Source organism: Aotus nancymaae, unplaced genomic scaffold (assembly GCF_030222135.1).
Source record: "Aotus nancymaae isolate 86718 unplaced genomic scaffold, 86718_ANA_hifiasm-v0.15.2.pri h1tg000041l, whole genome shotgun sequence".
Taxonomy (NCBI): domain Eukaryota; kingdom Metazoa; phylum Chordata; class Mammalia; order Primates; family Aotidae; genus Aotus; species Aotus nancymaae.
The window spans coordinates 16,905,812-16,930,101 of NW_026988455.1; the positions used below are offsets into that span (position 1 = coordinate 16,905,812).

The 24,290-nt window shown below is 40.7% G+C and overlaps 1 protein-coding gene across 17 annotated transcripts in view; it reads left to right on the forward strand.

The window, feature by feature from the left end:
• Positions 1 to 24,290, forward strand: part of AOPEP (aminopeptidase O (putative)) — a 358,110-nt gene that overhangs the window by 45,923 nt on the left and 287,897 nt on the right. For 16 of the 17 annotated variants that reach the window (XR_001108893.2, XR_010337006.1, XM_012461952.2 and 13 more), the window contains 2 exons: positions 3,553 to 3,719; positions 22,988 to 23,141. Coding sequence is in view for 15 of the 17 variants with exons in the window: in XM_012461952.2 (XP_012317375.2) it covers positions 3,553 to 3,719; positions 22,988 to 23,141 (321 nt within the window). In the remaining 2 variants the exon portion in view is untranslated. Of the gene's footprint in view, positions 1 to 3,549; positions 3,720 to 22,987; positions 23,142 to 24,290 lie in introns of those variants that run through there. The other variant, XM_064361527.1, reaches the window with a different exon arrangement.

Sequence of the window (24,290 nt, forward strand, 5' to 3'; positions counted from 1 at the left end):
AACTTGATCTACACAGAGTTACAGCTCTGGATACCAAGTGGAAGCCAGAAAAAAAGGTTAGACTTTAGCAGAAAAGATACCCCAGCCATGGAAAGAGGAGAGTGGGGATAGAGAATTGTGAGGACATTGGGGAGGGTGGAGGCGAGAGCTTGCTGGGGACCTGATGAGGTAACTAACCCCCTTGATGGGAGGGATCAGGTGCCCAGACTCACAATGGCAGAAGGAGCTTTCAAGAGCATGACAGAAGGGATCAGGAAAAAATTCTAGAACAAAACGTCTAGAACTAGATAGCTAAAGAGGACATACTACCGAACCGGGGAGGACAGGATGGTGACAACATGGTAGATTTTAATCCAGTCAGTGGAAGGAGTGCCCCCTCATCAACTGACTCATATATGCCTGCAATATCTTTACTTCCTACTTCATCAAATCATCATTTTCAAATTTAACTGACTCATATATGCCTGCAATGTCTACACTTCCTACATCATCAAATCATCATTTTCAAATTTAACTGACTCATTTATGCCTGCAATGTCTACACTTCCTACTTCATCAAATCATCATTTTCAAATTTTCTGAGGTAGGTCTGATTTCAGACATTTAAACCCATTCATCGACACCACACCGTTTGGGATTAGGAAAACATACAGTGTCCATAAAAGTGTCTTCTGTCATATGCTTATGTGAACCCTTTATAAGCAAATTAAACAGTGCATACCCTCCACCTTTCTCCTTGGACTCACCCTCATCCTCCTTTCTTGTTCAATAGCTTTACCACCCATCTTACCACTTGAGCCAGAAACCTCAGAAAATTCTGTGTTAACTATGGCTGCATAACAAATCACCCCCACATTTAGCAGCTTAAAAGAACAAATGCTTATTATCTCTCATAGTTTCTGAGGCTCAGGAATCCAGGAGCAGCTTAGCCAGCGTCTCTTGCTCAGGATATCTTGCAAGGTTACAGTCCACCTGTTGGCCGGGGCTGCCGGTGTCTCAAGGCGTGCCAGGAGCTGGAAAATCCTCTTTCAAACTCACTTGCGTGGCTGTTGCAGGCCTTGGTTCTTCACTGACTGTTGGTCAAAGGTGTCCGTTCTTACCACATGGGTGCCTCCCTAGGCTGCCTGAGTGACTTCCTGACACTCATGACCTAGAGTGAATGATGGGGGACAGAGCGAGAAAAGGTAGTCTAAGATGAAAACCACAGATTTTAAAATTGTCTCAGAAGTGACATGCCATCACCTCCTCTGTATCCTGTTGGTCCTACTGATCAGAAAATGTTTAGACTTTCTGATCTCTCCCTGTCCCAGGTCAAACCTTTGCATTATCATGGCATACATACTTACAGGATGAGAGTACTGCAGCTGCCTGTTGGCTCTACACAGGTCTCTTTGGGCACACAGACCTGGTACAGTATGGAAGGGGACTACACAAGGATGTAAATATTGGGAAGAAGGGGTTATTGGGGGCCAGCTTGGCAGCTGCCTCAGAAAAGCCTTCCTTTCCTTCTCCCTCTTGTTCAGCAAATCACTTGCTAAGTCCTGATTCTTCCTCTCCCGTGTTTCTCAGATTTGACCTCATCTCAAATCCGATTGTTGCTTTGGGGAAGAGGTGTGGAAGCTGATGGAGGCAGCCCTAGGGGCCACATACTTAAGGGCCCAAGTGGAATGTGTAATAATATGCCAGCATGGCCTCCAACACAACCTTATAGGGAGGAGAGCAACATCTTGGCAAGCCAGTCATTTGGGGAGGATTTGTTCCCCATGTAGGCAAGGGAAGACTCACAACACAGAGTTATACTAGGCAAATGAGGTGCTTGTTGAACAGAACAGACAATAGAAGTCACTTCTCGCTTCCTGCTTCACCAGCCCAATACTCATTTCACCTGTGACTCAGAAGTTGAGGAACTTCCCCACAGTCATTTGATAAGTTGGCAGCCCAGCTGGTACAAAGGTGTTTAGACTTTCTAATCTTCCCACATCAAACCTTTGCGTTATCATGGCATGTATACTTGTAGGATAAGCGTACAGCAGCTGCCCGTTTGCTCTGAGATCCATTTTGTGCTCTTATTGTGACCTCTAAATGACGAGGAACTTCATTTCCTAGGCTTTCTTGTCTTCTGGTTTCCTGCTAGGTTTGGCCAGTGGGGGCCACTGGTGGAAGATTTGAAAGCAAGAGTTGGCTGGAAGTAAGGTATTTCTCCTCCTCCTGTTTCTTTTGGCAGCTCCAGTGGCTGAGTCTCCTCTGGTCCCAGCTCCCCCTGGACAGTCCCCACTGTGACTCTGGCTTCTGCCAGATGACTTCTGCCGTATAACCCAGTAACACCCAGTAACAACCAGCTCCTCCAATCTGAGGAGTCACAGCTGATTACTGCTGTGGCTAATCCTTGGGTTGTCTTACTGGCTTCTAATTGGTTTCTCAGCTCTTCTATCATTTGTATAACTCATTTCGAAGATTGAATTACCTGTTTGTTAAGACCTAGACTGGTTTCTCTTTTCCACACAAGACCCCGACTGATGGAGTCGAAACATCTTTCTGATTTTTCTTGCACGTTGTGTGAACACAATAAATGCTCAATTATAATGATGTTAATGAAAAAGGAAAACCAGTTTATCCAAAAGAAGTAGTGCTTTGCTTTATTCATTTATGTTATAAGTCAAGTTTACTAAAACTATTTATTTGTCATAACTGAAAAACAGAAAGTGGGAACATTTTCCTAAGTTTTTTCTGAGGAGTCAGTCTTGTACCTTCAACTCTGTGGTGTCAAAAGAGTGAATCTTTTTGATCTTGAGGATCTTTTCCATCTTTATCAACCATGACTTTATCATGGGAGAGATTTTTCTTGGTTTGGATGGAATTGTACTTTCTGATCCCAGTAGGACTCATGGCAGAATGAGTCCTGATGCCATGTCACTGGTTTTGCATGCTTACTTTGGTAAGAACTCTGCACCCTTGGCTTTCCCATCACAAGCCTCGTTGTTGTGACCCACAGTCCTGTTTATATGCCAGCCCCTGTTCTTGGCCTCCACACAAGGATTCCCACAGGGGTTCCATTTGAGATGGTGGTTTCCAAGATTGGGGGTATCTGCCTGCCAGACCTGGATCTGAGACCACCAGCTTGTTTTTCCAAGCATTAATATCTCCGTGATCTCCAAATATATTTTCTTTTCCAGAATGCTTTCCAAAAGGTTTGTAAGAATGTCTCTCAAACTTTTCTTTTGAAGGCATCAGGGCCTGAGGGGAGGGGGCAAGGGTAATATAAATTATAACTTGGCAGACTAGTATGTAAAACTTTATCCAAAAAAATATTTTTCTCCTTAAAAAAACCAACTCTTTTTACATATTTAAGAAATTCATTTGAGAGAAATAACCACTCAGCTATTCACATAGCCAGCCCTTGGCAGCTTCAGTTCAAAATACTCTGAAACCAGTCAACTGCAAAGTTTCAGATGTTTTCTTTGAAAGCTCAACTTAACCTTTACTACCTTGGTGGTGAGAAAAGTGACAACTCATTTTAAAGATTCTCCCCCTTTCTTTGTCTCTCTTCTGCAGGCCATGTGTTTATACTGTGGGATCTCCCATAAACAACAGGGCCCTTTTTCCATGCCAGGAGCCACCCGTTGCCATGTCAACATGGCAGGCTACAGTTCGAGCAGCTGCATCTTTTGTTGTTTTAATGAGTGGGGAGAATTTTGCCAAGCCAACACAGCTTTGGGAAGGTACTGTACATGTGTTCTTTGCTTATTTATGTATTGCACACATGCTGGACCCAGGAACCCAATAAGCAGTGTTTTTCTAAACTTTAAAGAGCTCCTTTATTAGCTGGGTTGGAAATGAACATACTATGAAACATCCTGCCAGAGGAAACAAGCAGGGGATGGGGAGGGACACTTAGGAGCCTGGGCATGGGATTTGGGGCTCTTCATATAAGGGTTGTCAGTTTATAGATTATTTCAGCAGTTGCTTTCACCTTGTGGTTTGTGGGCCATAAGTAGGTGGTCTTGACTGAAGAGTTTCTGAGCCAGCAAATGTATCATGGAAATACCATTACAGTTGAGTTTTTTGTGGTTTGTTATGGTGTCTGTACATGGTTATTCATTATGTTAAGAGATAGTGCTCTTGTTGGCTGGCCCACTGGAGTTGTCCTAGTGAAGTATCTGTTCTACACACTATTTGCCTGTGTGAAGTTCTGAACCAAAGGTGTATAAGAAAGATGGAAGGCGGCTCGGCACAGTGGCTCACACCTGTAATCCCAGCACTTTGGGAGGCTGACGCGGGTGGATTACGAGGTCAGGAGATTGAGACCAACCTGGCTAACACCATGAAACCGTGACTCTAGTAAAAAATACAAAAAAATTAGCCAGGCATGGTGGCAAACAGCGGTAGTCCTAGCTACTCAGGAGACTTAGGCAGGAGAATTGCTTGAAGTCAGGAGGCAGAGGTTGCAGTGAGCCAAGATCGCACCGCTGCACTCCAGCCTGGGTGACACAGTGAGACTCTGTCTCAAAAAGAGAAAAGAAAGAAAGAAAGATGGAAGGCGGTGCTAATGTATCATCAGGGTTTTATCTACAAATTACTTATTGCAACAATTAACTTTTTCAGTGGAGATCCTGCGCATGTTGATGCCAGGAAATAATTTATTTGTTTATTTGAGAGACAGGGTCTCACTCTGTTGCCCAGGCTGGAGTGCAGTGGCTTGATCACAGCTCACCGCAGCCCTGACCTGCCAGGCTCAATTGATCCTCCCACCTCAGCCTCCTAAGTAGCTGGAACTACAAGGGCATGCTACCACACCCAGCTAATTTTTGCAGTTTTTGGTAGAGATGAGAGTTTGTCATGTTGCCCAGGCTGGTCTTGAATAGGCTAGGTTCAAGTGATCTGCCCACCTCAACCTCCCAAAGGTGTGAGCCACTGTGCCTGGCCAGGAAACATTTTTATCGTTATATTATTTCTTTATTTAAAATACGGCATCTCCTCACACTTATTTATTATAGAAACTTTAAAATATACAGAAAGGTAAAAATAAATTTAAATAATTATAAAGAAAATTATTGCTAAGATTTTATTATATTTCAGTATTTAAAATCTATATGTTTTGTACAGTTATAATCCCAAAATTGTGATAGCATATGATGGTGTTTATTCTGTTTTTTTCACTTATAGTGTATCTTAAACATTTTTCAGGTCATTAAATTTTTAAAAATATTATTTTCACATTGGCACAATGTTTTTTGTATGAATATATCAGAATTTAACATTTCTGTGTTAAATATTTTTATTATTTCAGTTTTTTCCTTGTTATAAATAAAGTTGCATTAAATTCCAGGGGAGACAGAATTACTGAGTCAAAAGTCAGAACATGTTTAAGGCTGTCGGTGTATATCCCATAGTGTTTTCCAGAAAGGCTGTGCCAATTTTATGCATTCATCTGTAGTTATGAGGGTCCCTATCTGATAGGCAGGAAGTCTCTCTTTAATTTGGATTACTTTGATTATTAGTAAGTATGTTTCTTAACCATTTTCATTTTCTGTTTATTTCCTTTGCCCATTTTTATACTGAAGATTTAGGTTTTTGCCAAGTTTGTCTTATTTTTAAATTTTATTGGCCCTTTAAGAAAAATAAAGATACTAATTTCTTATATTTGTGAAAAGTATTGTCCCCAGCTTTTGGTGTATCTTTTAATTTTATATGATTTGTCTATTTTTATGAAATTAAATTTATTAGATTACTCTAAGATTGATTTTGTTCTAATATTTTAATAGTTTAATTTCATGACTCTTTAATCAGTCTGTAATGTATTCTCATCAGGTTGTGAAATGAGGACTAAACATTGTCCTTTTTTTCCAAATAGAAAACCAGTTGTTTCAGGATCATTTATTGAATTTTTAAATTTTGTGATGTCTTTATCATAAGCTAGATTTACATATGTGCTGAAGTCACCAATGAGTATTTACTTGATTCTTAAAAACAACACATTTAAAAATTTTATTTTAAAAAATAAGTGACATTTACATGGTTTATTTATAGAAGAACAAAGGACAAAGCATTTGTAATAAAGTTTTTTTACCTCTACTTCACAGACACCCAGTAACACTTCCTGAGGCGACCAAGGTTACCAATTTCTCTTAAATAATATGTTTTTTCTTTGTTGTACAAAATGTAGCATGCTAGACACATTTTTTCTATTATGCTTTCCTTTTAGAATAAATTTATTTTGTAGATATTTTGTATCAGAACATAAAGAGTTTCCTCATTTTTTTACTTTTATTTATTTTTTTTATTTTTTGGAGACAGAGTCTTACTCTATCTCCCAGGCTGGAGTACAGTGGCGTGATCATGGCTCACTGCAACCTCCCCCTCCTGGGTTCAAGCAATTCTTCTGCCTCAGCCTCCTGAGCAGCTGGGACTACAGGTACACACCACCACATCAGCTAATTTTTTGTATTTTAGTAGAGATGGAGTTTCATTGTGTTGCCCAGGCTGATCTTGAACTCCTGAGCTCAGGGAATCTGCTTGCCTCAGCCTCGTCAGCCTCCCAGAGTGCTAGGATTACAGGTGTGAGCCACTGCGCCTGGCCTTTTCTCATTGTTTTTATGGCTATGAGTATCCCATAAATGAGTCTTTTACAATTTAGTTAACCAATATCTCTGGTCTGCACTTCGTATTAAATAAGGAATTGGATGGATATTTACTTCGTTATCCTTCTGCACCCATATTCTCCAGTTTTACTTAATAAAACTTGGGATTTGGGACTCACATTTTCTCTATAATTTTTTTGTATTATATTTTTTCTAGGAATTACTATTATTGTATTATATTTTCATTCAGTTTCAAATGATTTTATAGTAAGTATTTAGATTTTCTTCATTCTTGAGCTCTTAAGTTGCCTGGGAAATAGCTTCAAATTTTTTTTTAGAAAGGTGGATGAATGGATTGGCTTTTGTTATATTCATTTTTGAACAATCCTTGGCTAGGTATAACATTGTTTTGTAATTTTTTATTTGTAGCAACTCTATTAACTGAAGTATAACATTCTTGGGTCACGTTTTCCACTCTTTAACAACTCTACTTGTTTCCATTATCATCTCTTATCTAGTATTTCTGAGGAGAAATATGATACCAAATTTTTTTTTCTTTGAAAGTCATCTAATTTTTCTGTTTAGATGTTCATATAATTTTTTTAAAATTTATGTACTACAAATCTTTTTAAAATGACTCTAGATGTGGGTGCCTTTGTTTTTAATCAACTAATATAGTATGTATAGCTTACATACTATATTGAGTTCTCCAGAGAGAATAGGAGATAGACACATGGAATAATAGATAGATAGATAGATAGATAGATGATAAGGGATTTATTAGGGAAATTGACTCGTGATTATGAAGAAGATTAAGAAGATCCACAACAGGCTAGAGACCTCGGGATGCTGGTAGCTCAGTCTAATTTCGAAAGTCCTCTTAGAACTAGGTAAGCTCACGGTGTAATTCTCAGTCTAAAGCCAAAGGCCTGAGAACCCAGGGGGCTACTAGTGTAAATTCTGGAGTCCCCAAGGCAAGAGAGCATGTACAAGAGGAGGAGAGTATACCAGCTCTAGGAGAAAGAGAGTGCAAATCCTTTTATCTCCTTTTTTGTCCTATCTGGGCCCCTGTCTGATTAGGTGACCCACCCACATTGAGGACAGATCTTCCTCACTCAGTCCACCAACTTTCAGGCCAGTCTCTGAAATACCCGCTCACAGACACACCCAGAAGCCATGCTTTACCAGTTCCCTAGGTATTCCTTAATCCAGTCAAGTTGACACCTAAAATTAACCACCACACATATATAAAAAATATGTACTTTTTTTTTTAGAGAGTATCATTCTGTCACCCATGCTGAAGTGCAGTGGTGTGATCTCAGCTCATTGCAACCTCTGCCTCCCTGGTTCAAGCAATTCTTGTGCCACAGTGTCCTTAGTAGCTGGTATTACAGGGGCACACCGCCACACCTGGCTGATTTTTTTGTATTTTTGTAAAGACAGGGTTTCGCCATGTTGGCCAGTCTGGTCTTGAACTCCTGTCCTCAAGTGATCTGCCCACCTTGGCCTCCCAAAGTGCTCAATTACAGGCATGAGCCACCATGCCTGGTCATAAATGTGTGTATCTTAAATGTGTTGTTCAACGAGATTTCACAGATAAACACACTTAGGTAATTAATCAGCACTCCATGAACATTTCCATTACCCCAGAAATTCCCCTGTGCCCTGGCACTCATTTCTTCTAACCCCATTCCAGCCAACCACTGATCTGATTTCCTTCAGTATAGACGGGTTTGACTTCTCAAAATTCATATAAATAGAGTCATTCAGTGCCCCTGTATTTTATTCAGTATAATGTTTGTGAGATGCATCCAAGTTACTGCAGGTGTCACTAGCTTATTTTTTTAAATTTATCAATAGTGGTCCCTTGTGTGAATAAACCCACAATTTGTTTATCCATGCACTCATTGGTGGACAATTTAGACTGTTTTTGACCATTATGGAAAATATGCTGTGAACATATATATTAATCTTTTTGTGGACGTAGGTTTTCATTTCTCTTGGGTAAATACTTAAGGGTAAAATAGCTAGATCATGTAAGTATATGCTTAAGTTTGTGAGTATCTGCCAAATTCTTTCCAAAGTGATTTCATCATTTTATATTCTTACCAGCAGCATGTGAGAGTTCTAGCTGCTGCTCATCCTTGGAAACACTTGGTATTTTCAGTCCTTTTAATTTTAGTCCTCTAACTGGTTGTAAAATACTATCTCATTATTGTTTTAATTTGCATTTCACTGATGACAATGTTGAGCACCTTTTCATATAATTATTGCACATTCTTATATCTTTTGAAAAGCATCTGTTCATGTCATTTGCTCATTTTTCTTTTAATATGGAGTTTTTGGTTGTTTTATTATTTATTAGGTTATAAAAATATAGACTGGGCTGGGCACAGTGGCTCACACCTGTAATCCAAGCACTTTGGGAGGCTGAGGCGGGTGGATCACTGGAGGTCAGGAGTTTGAGACCAGCCTGGCCAACATGGTGAAACCCCATGTCTACTAAAAATACAAAAATTAGCTGGGCATGGTGGTGCATGCCTGTAATCCCAGCTATTTGGCAGGCTGAGGTGACAGAATCACTTGAGCTCAGGAGGCAGAGATTGCAGTGAGCTGAGATCACACCCCTACACACTAGCCTGGGCAATAGAGCAAGACACTGTCTCAAAAAAAAAAAAAAAAAAAAAAACAATGAATACTTTATATAATTTTAGGTTCAAGCCTTTTGCCAGGTATATGTATTACAAATATATTCTTCCAGTATGTGTAGCTTGCCATTTCATTTTTATTTACACTTTATACCACTGATTTTCCATAGTTACATTTTTGTTCTTTTCTAATTTCAGTAGTAGAGATTTACATTATGTTATTTTAACATTAGTTTTCTTTTAATCATTCATGTTAAAAAATGTTATTTCTTTGTTGGTTTTTAATCTCAGTCTGTTATTCTTATGTTTCAGCCTGTTATCTCCTCATGGCTTTTTATCGTTGTTTCATAGAAGTTTTATCTTCTTGTATCATAATGACGATGTCAGTTTCCGAATCTTGTTTGAGTTTCACTCTTAAACTGATTTCTGATGCTGTTCTTCCTCTGAGTGCTTAGAATGATGTCTTGTTTTACCTTTATTCTGCATATATATGTTTTCTTATGGTTCTATGGCTTTCCTCTCTGGTGTCTACCAACAGACAGGATAAAATGTGTGGATTTCCTTTAGCCCCATTCAATTCCCACATGTGTGTGGACCAAAACCCCCTCTCAGTTCAACAGATGAAAGGTTGGCAGGTACATGCAACTCCTTTATCTGGGCTCTAGTGTCTTGTTGACAATTGTTCAGTCAAGTTCTGCTAGACTCACATAGGCTTTCTCTGCCCTCTCTGTTTGGTTCCCTGACATGCTGAATTGATTGAGTATATGAAACACTACAATTTCAGACAGGCAGTGATACGTGGCCTGCTCCCATTTCTGCCTATAACGGTGTGCTTGTGATAACTACACCTCCCAAGATGCCATGTGGCTCTCCCTACCCTCACCTCACCAAGCCTACCTATTTTCTCATTCATGGTTTGGCCCTGCAGTTAAAGCCTTGTGTTTGACAGTGTTTTCCAAACTTGAGCATTCTTCTTTTTAGAGGGAAAGAAAGATGTCATGATTTACCACAGTTACTTAAATTATTTATATTAGAATGACATTTCAAAAACTATAGATCTAAGACTAGATATGAACTCTGTGTTCTTACAACTCTTACACATCCATACAGCCAAAATAAAATTATAAATGAAATGCAGATCAAACTAGAAAATCAATAAAATTCAAATTTGTAACTTAAATCAAATTTAAAGATTAATATTTTGCTGAGATGAAATTACCCCTCACAATATGAATGTGGTGCTGATGGCTCCATGCAGTTTCTTTTGAGACTGAACACCTGTTCTACCCTGAGCCACACGATAATCCAGTTCTCCACCACTTGTCTTTTATCTGCTGTAAACTTTTGCATGCTGTGATGTCATTTGGCCTTTACTCAGCCAAAAGCATCATCCTTATGTTCTTTTCTCATTATCTCTTGATAATTATCGCAGTCCCACAAGTCCCTGTGCAATCATACACATTAATGCAGATGGGAACTCTGAAATCATTTGGCAGTACTCAGATCTGGTTGATTTTAGGGGTCAGCTGGCCAAATCTAGTCCATTGCCTATTTTTGTAAATAAAGTTTTATTGGCTCATGGCCATTGTCTTTGACTGCCTTCATGTTACAACAGCAGAATTGAGTATCGGCAGCAAGGTCCTGCAAAGCCTAAAATACTTGTTGCTCGATCTTTTACAGAAGTTTTCTGACCTCTGCCATATCCATCTGTCAGTTGTTGTGTATCTATTTGAAGGTTATTATCAAAAAATTAAGAATTAACTTTGAAATTTTTATGGAAAACTTTTGTACCCCAAGGAATATATCTGTGGACCCTCCCCCCAAGCCCCAGAATTCCAGTTGAGGACAGAGTAATAAAATTGATGCTTATTGAGATTTGCTTATGTTTACACCACTTACACCTTATGTGATATCACAGAACAAACTGTGAGTTCAAGCTGAGGGAGAATTAAGCGAGACAAGATAAAAGAACTCCATGACTTATACTGCAATTCCTCCCACAGACGGGGTTTATCAGAGGATAATCAGGAAATAGTACTAATAAAGCTGTTTGCTGGACCCAAAATGGCTTTTCTGAGGATAGAATAATGTCTGCAAATGTATCTGCACTCCATAGAGAGAGGGATGTGGGTACAAGATGATGCTATTTCCTTTCTAAGTCATGTTTTCTTGATTGGCAGATTGGTCTCATAGGACCTCTACTTCGTTGTGCACAATGCCCTTTAAAACGATGAGCTATCTTTGAAAACATGACTGGCAAAACACGACCCAGCAAGTCACAGTTTCCATCACAGTGACACATAGGCCTGATTAGCACGTTTGCCAGGCACCAGCTGATTTTCCCAAAGAAGCAAAGCACCTGGGAGCAGATAACAGCGACAGAAATGACAGCAGCCCTTGGGCAGGGTACAGAAATCAGAAGACAGACCTCTGGGGTCCTTGCTTCATAAGGGAAATCGTTTCTCCTAACTGTTTTTAAAATGAAGGATAATGGTTTGGATGTAGGGTGATGACCATTGTAAGAATTCTAGGGCCGGGCGCGGTGGCTCATGCCTGTAATCCCAGCACTTTGGGAGGCCGAGGCGGGCAGATCATGAGGTCAAGAGATTGGGACCATCCTGGCCAACATGGTGAAACCCCATCTCTACTAAAAATACAAAAAAAGAAAAAGAAAAAAGAATTCTATTAACTGAGTAGTCGTTATTCTTTTTTTTTTTTTTTTAAGAAGGCTAAGTCAAGGCCATAGGTTTAGATTAACTTGCTTGGCTCCTTTATTATTAAACTTCCTCAGCATAATGCAATTTGGGCAGACAGAGATGTTATCCTGTAAGTTATTCTTGGCCTTATTCTCTACCAAAATTTATCTATTAAATGCAGAGACCCAATGCCTAATACAGTGTTTTGTATAGAATAAGTGTCCAGTATGTATTTGTGGAATAAATGTGTTCTTTATAATCAGGCAGAAGTAGTATTTTTCATGGAATAAACATTTAAAACTACTGGTGATAGTAACAAAATTGACTTCAGGATCATTTCTTTTGTTTTTTTGCTTAATTACAGTTTATGCCTTTTTTCCAGCCTCAACAAATTTTAAAAAGAATTGGTTTAGAACATTATTCTTTTCTTCTAGTAATTTTTTGTTTAGTTTTATTTTTATAGAGTCTAATTTAGTGTATTCCTGCTTCCTAGAAAAATAAAATACTCTGCTGCTATTTTTTGTGGGAAGCCTTAAGTAAATTAAGAAGACTACCTAATGTAAGCTTCTTCCAGATAAAGGAGAAAAAGCACATAAACAAGTGGAAGGTGTTAAAAACTACATGTGCCCTTGCATAGGATCTGATTTCATTTTTCTGTGCAAAAGTAAGACTGTAGACATTACTTCATTCTGGGCAAAATGCTACTCTCTGGCCTGCCCAATAGACCAACTCTTTGACATTCTCTTTCTTTTGACTTTGTGTGGGAAATTCCAGGAAAAAGCCAAGATCTGAGAGCCCAGACCCTCCTGTGTGCAATTGAAAGCCAACTTTTCAAAATGAGCAATACTATTTAGACTGCTCCCATCGTATGCAACCAGGAATTACGTATGAGGAAATGGTAAATTAAGAGGCATTTAGGAATGGTTATGATTAAATATTTTCCTTACAAAGAAAGAATGCAAAGTAGAGAAAGCTCCTTGTTTCCAGAACTGGGGAAACTTTATTCCACGCCAGTACACATGCATTCCTGTTTTTAAAGGGTAGGAGCACAGGGTAAATGTATTCATCTTTTCCCATTAGAAAGATGCCAGTGAGCTGGTACTTTCTAAATCTCTGTCAGTTAATTCTTTTTTTTTTTTTTTTTTTTGAGATGGAGTCTTGCTCTGTCGCCGGGCTGAAATGCAGGGGCACAATCTCAGCTCACTGCAACCTCCACCTCCTGGGTTCAAGCAATTCTTCCGCCTCAGCCTTCCGAGTAGCTGGGACCACAGGCATGTGCCACCACACCCAGCTAATTTTTTTTTTTTGTATTTTTAGTAGAGACGAGGTTTCACCATGTTGGCCAGGATGGTCTCAATCTCTTGACCTCGTGATCCGCCTGCCTCGGCCTCCCAAAGTGCTGGGATTACAGGCATGAGCCACCGCGCCTGGCCAGTTAATTCTTTTGTTTTGTGATTTGTGTTGACTAGTTCTTGCTTACCCTCCTGGCACTGCACTTGCCATACGTGACATATGTGAAAGTCATCATGGTTTCTTTCAGACAATGATGATTCTGGCAGGCGTATATATACCTATTCTTGTTGCTGTGGATTTTTGTCTTGGACTTGACATTCATGAATGTTGCATATGAGTAAAGCAGTATAGTTTACCTGTGACCATCTGGAGCAGTTATGATTTGGTGTTCAGTTAGCTGATCCAGCTTAAGGGGAACTGGGTTACCTGCGTCAAAAGTCAGAGTGACCAGTGAGACTTGAATAACAAACCTGGTGCGGTGTATTCCTTTAGTTATCCCATTAGCCAACAAGGAAAACCTATTGGGGTGCTTGTGTTCAGCAGGTGGCGCTCTTTTACCTAGTTCACAAGAATGATCTTGAAGGTCATTCTCTCCTGCCTCTCCTGTGCCTGAGGCAGTACCATGTTGCAGGGAAGGAAACCCGAAGCCTTGCTGGGTAGCATCAGTGCCTGTGAAGCGGTGGCTTGACCTGGCACATCGCCCTGGTTAGGCAATGCTGGTGCCTACCAGCCCAGGGCATCTTACTGTCTCGTTTGTTCTGGTGCCAGTTACAACTCTTAAGCAACTGCGGAGAAGAACTAACGAAATACAGTCACGCTGTGGGTATTCACGAGGGTGGCACTCACTTAGAAAACCAAAAGCTGTAGACTCGGCATGTACAAAGTCCTGACAGAAAGCTGGAGTTTGCTGAAAGACCTAAGCAGTGGAGAAGGAGGCCAAGCAGGAAGAGCACCCCAAATGGGGAGCTCTCCTTTTTATGTATATATTTTATTTATTGTACAGATGTATGTATATTATACATTTAAAATATGTAATATATACATTCTACATAGTATGTCTCTATGTACTTATAAATGCACATGTTCCTATATATACATATTCCTATAAACATTGTTAGGCATCTTTAATTTGTGATACAAAGGCGTTCCAAAGTAATCATAACATACAGAATAGTTTGGACAGGAATTTCTGAAATAAGCAATTGTGGTTAGAGAAAGAAACAATTTTGAGGTAGGAAAAGTAGCAGGGGTTACTGAGGGACTGAGGAAAGAAAGATTATATGTTAAATAAAAGCATGTTATCAATTTGATATTTCCAAATGCTTCATACTATTTGTCCAACCTATAGTGGAGAGGTTGAAAAAGTAAAATGGATGGTTTTAATAGGAAGAATTTAAGTGCCTGTTTTAATTTTCAGTGAAAACAGTAACTTTAATATAAGAAGTTCCATGTGATGCTTAACTTTGCAGAGCTGTGATCTGCCTTTGCCTCTGCACAAGCAGAGTGGTTATGTGGGTGTGGTTATAGCTGTGCCTTTAATTATATTGAGTGGGTTTATCTAAGACTCACCTAAGAATAGGACATTGACTTTCCATAAATTTTGTATTTAATTTACTATTGGTAGGCATGACTGATGTGTAAAAATGACTACAGTATCTTGATTTTTCTTCTGTTAATATATTTTCTTTTATGAAAAATGATTATCTCAATTAGCTAAGTTTCTTACAGGTTTAGTTTTAAAAGTTCTCTCTCCTTTCATGAACTGAGTACTCCTTCGTGTTCTTCCTTTTTCCCTCCTCCCTGAGAATGTCTCTTCCCTTCCATGGAAGATAGAATCTTCAAAACTATTCATAGGACAGTTTTTAGAATAGTCAGTGAAAAAATAATTAACTGTTTTAACACTCTTTATGATACTTATTTTCAAAACTATATTTTATTTATTTATTTTTTATTTTGGATACGGAGCCTCTCACTTTGTCACCCAGGCTGGAGTGCAGTGGCACGATCTCGGCTCACTGCCACCTCTGCCTCTTGGGTTTAAGTGATTCTCCTGCCTCAGCCTCCCGAGTTGCTGTTATTACAGGTGCCTGCCACCACGCCTGGCTAATTTTTGTATTTTTAGTAGAGACGGGGTTTCACCATATTGGCCAGGCTGGTCTTGAACTCTGGATCTCAGGTGATCCATTCGCCTTGGCCTCTCAAAGTGCTAGGATTAGAGGCGTGAGTCACTGTGCCCAGCCCAAAACTAAATTTTAAACTGCGTCTTGTGATTTGAAAATTAATCCATTTAAAGTTCTTTTTTTTACCTGCAAAAAGCACAGTCATCTTTAAGGAAAATTTCAGTGCTGTTGTGGAGATGAAGATGTCTGTTTGGATCTTGGAACAGCTGTTATTGTCAATATGTCATGTGATACGTGTATCTTACTAGTGAGACAATTGAAGTATGAGAGGTTTTCCCCCTAAATATAGTCTAATAGGAGAAAGTAAGGAGGTCTGAAGTCCAGCTTTACAGAATCTGTCCAGAAGGAAGGGCAAGTTAGGTGGCAGCTTGTGCTGCAGTTAGGGAGTGCTGTTTTCCTCTGCATCCCTTCCTACCACCCTTCTCTGTTAGTCTTGCTAATGAATCCCAGCCTGGCTGTGAAATCATCCAGTGGCATGATAGATTTCTGGCCTCTGCAGAGGAAAAACTCTGGGTTAATTCAAGTATAGCGTGTTCTCTTTGTTTTGCAGCTGGTGTAGCAAAGGGAGTCTAGTGCAAGTGGATTGAATCAAAAGGAAAATGAAGGCATTCACTGTCTGTTTCATCAAGGATGTCTCATTTAAAGTAAACACCATTTAAATAGTCTCCAAATGGCCCATTCTATATGAAGTCATGGATGCCCCCTTTAGGTTGTCGTTCTCCTTTAAATGGATCGCTTTGTGTGGACTGTGTTTTAATGCCATCCAACCTTAAACCCCATATGTGGGCCTCATCAGGTCTTGGTTTTCAGTACACATGTGGCAGCCATACCTTCAGCATTCTTTGCCTCTGCCTTCAGAAAATCAGCCTGAGCATCAAGGGTAGGCAGCTGTAAAGCTGAGAGGTTGCAAATGATGAAGACTACAACAACAACAGATGACAAGAGCTAACATTTCTTGAACACTTACTTTGTGCCAGTTATTATGCCTAGTGATCACTCTATAGGTTCTCTAATTTAATCCTAACTTAATCATCACAACAAGATACTATGATCATTCTCTTATTATACATGAGGAAACTGATGCATTAGAGAAATTAAATGATTTGCTCAAACTGGTAAATACAGAGCAGGGAATCGAACCCCAGCTGTCAGATTCCAGAGGTGGGACTCAATGATTGGACATATCCCAAAGCAGTAAACTTTCATTAATTCTCTTGAAAGGTAGGCTTATTCCAAACAATAGACAATCCTGAAATTATTTATCTTTGTCTTGGGAATGCATGTTCTGCTTTCTGGAGCAGTATTTCCACCTTATTCTTTGCTTTTTTTGTTGGCTGATTGGAAGATAAGGTTAGGTGTTGTTCCCTGTGGCGGTGGGCAGTCTTCATGCAGGATTGGGCCTATTGGAATAATCTATGAACAGACAACTCAAAAGATACTTTTCTTCCAAATGAGGATACTAGAAACGTCCTCATAGCAAGGAACTAATGAAAACCTTCTTCAGAGCATGGCCAGCACTCAGAGATCTCAGCATGGACTCCAGCATTCAACCAGGATCCAGGCAGGAAGCCCAGGGCCAGACTCTAGTGAGAAGCTTCTCAGAAGAGTTCGACCAGGGTCTCTGGGAATTGGTTTTCTGGCTGGTTCTTATTTGGCCCAGCCAATTGATCTGCCCCGATTTGACTGTCACTTGGCAGCCAAGAAAACTTTTTTGCTTTTAAAAGCTTGAAGTCTGAATCAAGCAAACAGTTGATTCCAAATGAGCGCCACTAAGTAGAGGGACTTTAGGAATCTAAGAAAGTAAAACAAACAAACAAACTTGTGTGCTGTGTAGGAGGAAATCATCTTGAGCACTTAAAATAGGAGTTTGGGTGATATTTTTAAAAAATTATTTTATTTCCATTATTGAACATCAGAGAAGACTGGAAGGAAACAATGACAGTTTTAAAATATTTTTATTGGACTCACTTCATGTTCTGTTATCACTATTGCTATCTCACTCCTAAACTCTGGGTCATTTAAGGTTTTTGACTGTTTAATTGCTAGTCTCCATTTTTCTCCCCTGCCACGTCCACCTGTGACTTCTGGTGTCCTCCCCATGTTACCTCGAGGGTACAGACATTCTGATCGAGGTGCTGGGCCGTGATGGCATTGGGCACTCTATATGGAGTCCTGTTGACCTTGTGCAGGGATCTAACAAAACTTCTCTTACTCCATTAGCAGTGTTTTCTCTTGGAAGTAGTTTCAGTTTCTGCTGTTTCCACAAGTATCATCTTGCCCATGGACTAGGTGGATGGTACAAGAACCAGACCAGCAGCAAGAAAATCAGGTCAAAAATTCAAAGTGGAATGTAGGGAGAAAGCCTGTTGTACACAGTGTTTCATTCTTTTTTTTTTTTTTTGAGACGGAGTTTCGCTCTCGTTACCCAGGCTGGAGTGCAATGGCGCGATCTCGGCTCACCGCAACCTCCGCCTCCCGGGTTCAGGCAATTCTCCTGCCTCAGCCTCCTGAGTAGCTGGGATTACAGGCACGCGCCACCATGCCCAGCTAATTTTTTTGTATTAGTAGAGACGGGGTTTCACAATGTTGACCAGGATGGTCTCGATCTCTTGACCTCGTGATCCGCCCGCCTCGGCCTCCCAAAGTGCTGGGATTACAGGCTTGAGCCACCGCGCCCGGCTCTTAAAAGGATTTCTTAATAGGCTAGTGCCTGCTCCTTATCTCTAAATTGCCTCTTTCTTCTGAGTTATATTTCATCATTTTAATAGTACTTCAGTACCAGATGTGTTATTCTTTTTCTGTTAAGATTCCATTTTAACTAATCGATTAGATGTAATATTTAAAGTGTCAAATAATTCTGATGGGTTTATTATACCCCTTTTCCCAAGCAGCAGTTCTTTGCAATCTCTCTTCCTCCATTTTTCCTGCTTTTTAGAAGTAACCACTTTCACCTCTTTTGCCTGATTACTTGATATTTACCTGCATGTCCTTCAGTAAGACACTTTATTGTTCAGAGTTGGTCTTCACACTACGGCAGGTAAGGATTTAGCTGTCCTCTTCCCTCCCCCAACTCCGTCAAACACAGGCCCCCTTCCTAAAATCCTGTCTTCTCAATGTAATTAGTATCATAATGTTGATTAGACCAGTATTCTTCATTTATATTATTACTTTGACATAGGGTCTTGCTCTGTCGTCCAGGTTGGAGTGCAGTGGTATGATCACAGCTCACTGCAGCCTGACCTCCTGGGCCCAAGTAATCCTTCTACCTCAGCCTCCCGAGTAGGTGGGATCACAGGCATGCACCACCAATGCACCTGCTAATTAAAAAAATTTTTTTTGTAGAGATGGGATCTCCCTGTGTTGCCCAGGCTGGTCTCGAACTACTGATCTTATGTCATCCTCCCACCTAGGCCTTCCAAAGTGCTAGGATCACACAGGCAAGCACTGCATCCGGCCTTCATTTATATCGTTATATTTTTGTGTGTTTTTAAGAGCTGAGCCTTGTGGTAAAACTATGACTACATTATTATTTCTGTACATGTTAATTTTTTTCTTGGAGTTAATAATGGTCTTATTCTTTGTTTTTGTTTTTTGTTTTCTCATGTGCTTGCCCTTTTGGATCTTGATTTTGCATTAGAGGCTTTCTAAAGATGCCTGGAAGTTTGCATGCAAGCATTTAGGAGCAGGGGACTGAAATACAAATTAGAAGCTGTGAATGCATTTGGAGGCCTTGTCAACCATCAGCTTCACCATAGACTGATTTCTTAGGCTGGTCCCCTTCTTTCAGTCTCTTTCCTAGAGAGTGAAAGCCTGGCTGCCAGCCTTCTGGAACCAAATAAGGGAGGATGTCTGGTGGCTTCAGCATCCTATGAGCATGTATTCATCTAATTCCATTCAATTGCCTTCAACTGCCATTTCTTCTCCAACCCCACACCTGCCAGTTCAGTGGCCCTCCTTTTACTCTTTCTAGAAAATAAATTTGTTGAGGTGTATGTGGGATGGGCAGATAGCCCAGGTGTGCAGGGTTGGGGAGACTATCTACAAATCTGACCTCTTCTTAGATGTGCATCTGGTCCTGCTTAGTTTAGGATTTCCTCTACCCCAGAGCCTTTTGGAGCTTCTAAGGGGTAAAATGAGGTGGGTCTTACCTTTCCCCACTGCCGACTTAGGATTCAGGTCTGGATTCAGGTCTGCTGCGTCATTTGCCACGCTTCCATCTGCATCCTAGCTTCCAATATTCTGCTGCAGTGGTCTCCTGCTTTATTCTCTCTGTCCTTGTTGGTCGTGTCTTTAGAAAAGAAATTCTTTTACTGTTCCTGAATGGAGTTTGGGAGGAAGCAAAGATGGCCTCTGCCTCATACATTTAAACTTCCCTTTATACCTGAAAGCCTCACCATTTCTGCTTATTTACTGAACTGCCAAGGGTCTGAATTTTTAAAAAGGAACTTCTAATGGTTCTTAGTTAAACTCTAAAAGGTACTTCAGAGAAAGTATGACAGTCTGCAGCCCTTTGATTAAGAAAATGTGTTTGTTTAGGATTTCTTTTTTAAACGAGGGCCTTTCAAAAGATTTAGTTCCTTGCCCAGAACTTCTTTTTTCTTCTTCCATCTACATACTCCTTTCTGCCTGCTCCACCTCTCACTGTGTTTCCAGTAAAAAATGCAAGTTTTCATGGAGCAGTCATGGGAGGCATCGGGTTGGAGGGAATGTAGGTAGTTATAGGAAGACAGAAAAATGAGAGAGGTGGAGTCTGTGTAGCAGGTCATATCATATCCATGCCATTCTTTCATCAAGACATCTGTGACTGTACCTATGTCCTTCTTACTGGCTTGGAATCAGAGCAGTGATTCTTTTTAAGGCTGTGGTTTTGCTTCATGCCCAGCAGAAGCTATCACTGGATTGGCTTCAACATCACTGGGTTTGATTGTCTCTTTAAGGAGGAGTATGCCTTCAACTTCTCCTCCTCTTCTTTTTTTTTTTTTGAATACTGAGTCTCACCCAGCCTGGAGTGCAGTATTGTAATCTTGGCTCGCTGCAACCTCTGCCTCCCAGGTTCAAGGGATTCTCCTGCTTCAGCCTTCTGAGTAGCTGGGATTACAGGCACGTGCCATCACACCCGGCTAATTTTTTTGTTTTTAGTAGAGACGGGGTTTCACCATGTTGCCCAGGCTGGTCTCAAACACCTGACCTCAAGTGATCACTTCACTTCGGCCTCCCAGAGTGCTGGGCTTATAGGTGTGAGCCACTGCACCTGGCCTACCTTCAACTTTTCAGTCAGCTACAAAGAGAGGGATTTTAAGAGTGGCCATTCTGGTTCCAGAAGCAGGATGCAGCTTATAGGCAAGTTGGAAAGAATGGCTGACTCTGGTGGGTTTCCAGCAGTTCTGAGCATGTCCTTTTGTATCTCTCCTTCAAGTAACTCCCCTCGTGACTTCCAAACTTGAATCTCACCAGAAATATTATTTATTTTTTACTAAGTCCTACCTTCCTGAGTTCAGAATTTGTTTTAAGATAGACAAGGGGACCATGCACATAGAGATCAAAATCTAACCTCTATTATTGGTTTTTACTGGTAAAACACTTTTACAATGAAGAATGTCATGTTAGGCCAGAAGAGGCGTGTTAATATTTCAGCTCTGAATTTGACATCCAATCACAGACCAAACTGGACAACCACAGGCCAATTTGGTCAGTGATTGGATGTCAAATGTGTTTAACCCTCTAAAACTTAAAGCAAGAAAAAGAATAATAGCTCCTATAAAGGAGTTTGTGAAGGGACTGAAAGATGTTACTCTAACAGAAGTTCAAGTCAGTATAAAGTCCCCTATGGGAACATGAGGAGTAGAGAAATGTGTTCCATAATATAAGGTGATATTCAATAGCAAAGACATTGAATCAACTTAAATGCCCATCGATGATAGACTGAATGAAGAAAATGTGGTACATATATGCCACGGAATACTACGCAGTCATAAAGAAGATTGATATCATATCCTTTGCAACAAGATGGATGGGACTGGAGGTCATTATCCTAAGTGAACTAAGGCAGCATCAGAAAACCAAATACAGCACGTTCTCATTTATAAGTGGGAGGCAAACATTGAGTATACATGGATACAAAGAAGGGAACAACAGACACCAAGGGCCTACTTGAGGGTGGAGGGTGGAGGGTGGGAGGAGGGTGAGGACAGAAAAACTACCTATCAGACTGGGCATGGCAGCTCATGCCTGTAATCCCAGTTCTTCAGGAGGCCAAGGTGGGAGGATTGCTTGAGCCCAGGATTTCAAGACAAGCCTCAGCAACATAGTGAGGCTCTTTTTCTTAAAAAAATAAAAAATAAAAAAAAAATAAGCTGGATGTGGTGGCACATTCCTGTAGTCCCAGCTACGTGGGAGGGTGAGGTGGGAGAATCACTTGAGACATTGGATATTGTGTATCCAAGAGGTCAAGACCACAGTGAACTGTGATCACGCCACTGTACTCCAACCTGGGCAAAAGAGCAAGACCCTGTCTCAAAAAAGAAAAACTGCCTTTCAGATACAATGCTTATTACCTGGGTGATGAAATAATGTATACACTAAACCTCCCCCCACCCTGCCCCATGATACAATTTAGCTATATAACAAACTTGCACCTGTACCCCGATCCTAAAATAAAAGTTAGAAAAAAAAGATATCAATTCCCCTTAAGACACACAATTATAGCAGATGCTCAGAAAAAAATACTATGTTAAATCAGGTGTATGACACATTCAGATTTCAGAAACATTAAAATTATTTTTGCATCTTATAAATGAGGGAAGTATAGTGTTACAAGTTATCAGCCATTCATAACTTTGATAAAAAGCCTCTAAGCTTTGGACCAAGTGGAGAATACACCCTCCCCAGCTCTAATCCCAGCCCTGTTACAAACTAGGAGTCCTTGGCTCCATTAAACCTCTACACCTGCTTGTCATCTGCTCAACAAGGAGTGGAAGACCAGCTAAACAGGTAAAACGGACTAAAAGTAAGACCTGAACTTCCGCAGCTAATTAATTTCAGAGTTGGAATGGAAATCCAAGTGTCTCCCTTCCCTAGTCTCATGTGTTTTCTGCTATATCCATTTTATATTGACTTGAGTTAAATTTGGATAAGATAGTTTTGTTACAGTACAAAGCAATCATTGCTTTGCTCACTCCTCCACTCATTCAACAGGTATCAATTGAGCATTTTTTTTAATGCTAAATACTGTGTTCAGCAATAAGGATAAATGAGACATATTCTGTCTCTGTAGAGCATATAGCCTGTGGCCTTCTGTGTTTACAGCTGTGAGGGAACCCCTGCACTACCACCCTCACGTGAAGGGCTTCAGACTGATTCTTGGAAGAGACCCAGACCTTCCTGGCTGCCTTGAAGCCATCATCCCTCCTGAGACCTGGTCTTCCCTGAGACCTGGAATAGTGTCCCTTCTTCTGCTGATGTGACTGACCTCCAAGAGTTGGCTCTTACCAGCTTACCACAAAAGCTCTTCACATGCCTCAAGAGAAGAAATACACAGCAGGGTCCAGAACCGTATATTGGCCTCATTATGGTTTTTCTCTTCCTGTTTATAGGGTGCTCAAGCTGGTATTACTATGTAACTATGCCAATGCCGGCCTCCACCTTCACAATTGCAGTGGGATGCTGGACAGAAATGAAGCTGGAGACATGCTCATCAAATGATTTGGCAACAGAGAGACCCTTCTCACCTTCTGAGGCCAACTTCAGGTTTGTGTTTGGGAACTTGCTGGGAAAGAGAAAAAACAACAACACTTGAGGGAGTGGTATGATGCATTTCTTCCAAGCACTGGGAGTATGAGTCATTCCTGCTGAGAAGCTAAACCAAAATAGGAAAAGCCCTATTAGAAAGGAAAGAGAGGCTGAGCGCTGTGGCTCATGCCTATAATCCCGGCACTTTGGGAGGCCAAGGCGGGTGGATCATGAGGTCAGGAGTTCGAAACCAGCCCGACCAACATGGTGAAACCCCATCTCTACTAAAAATATAAAAATTAGCCAGGTGTAGGGGTGGGCACCTGTAATCCCAGCTACTCAGGAGGCTGAGGCAGGAGAATTGTTTGAACCCGGGAGGCGGAAGTTGCAGTGAACAGAGATCACGCCATTGCACTCTAGTTCTGGGCGACACAGCAAGACTCTTGTCTCGACAAAAAAGAAAAAAAAGAAAAAGGAAAGAGAGTTGAGAGGAAGAGATGTAAGCATATTATTTATACAGAAAGAGAGAGATGAAATCCTGTGAAGTCTGCTGAAATATTTATATATGTTTGGCTAAATTCAAGGAATCCTCAACGTCTCCTCTCCTCCTATACCTTTTAACTTTGGTTTTCAGTGCTTATGTGGTCAAAAACATAACTTCTGGGCCAGGCGTGGTGGCTCACACCTGTAATCACAGCACTTTGGGAGGCCAAGGTGGGTGGATCACTTGAGGTCAGGAGTTTGAGACCAGCCTGGCCAACATGGGGAAACCCCATCTCTACTAAAAAATACAAAAATTAGCTGGGCTCGGTGGCAGGTGCCTGTAATCCCAGCTACTCAGAACGCTGAGGCAGGAGAATCTCTTGAACCCAGGAGGCGGAGGTTTCAGTGAGCTGAGATTACGCCACTGCACTCCAGCCTTGGAGACAGAGCAAGACACCGTCTCAAAAAAAAATAAAAAATAAAAATAAATCACATAGCTTCTGATGGATTACTTTCTATTCTACTCTGCTGTTAGCAGTGCACCGTAGGGAGAGCACCTCCCTCAGTGGGGCTGATCGCCTCTTTAGGAGCACAGGACACTAGGAATCTGATGCAAAACCCTTGGATTCAGGGAATCCTGCTTGGTCAGGGCTTTGTTAACATCAGTAGTGATTTCTTCTTTTT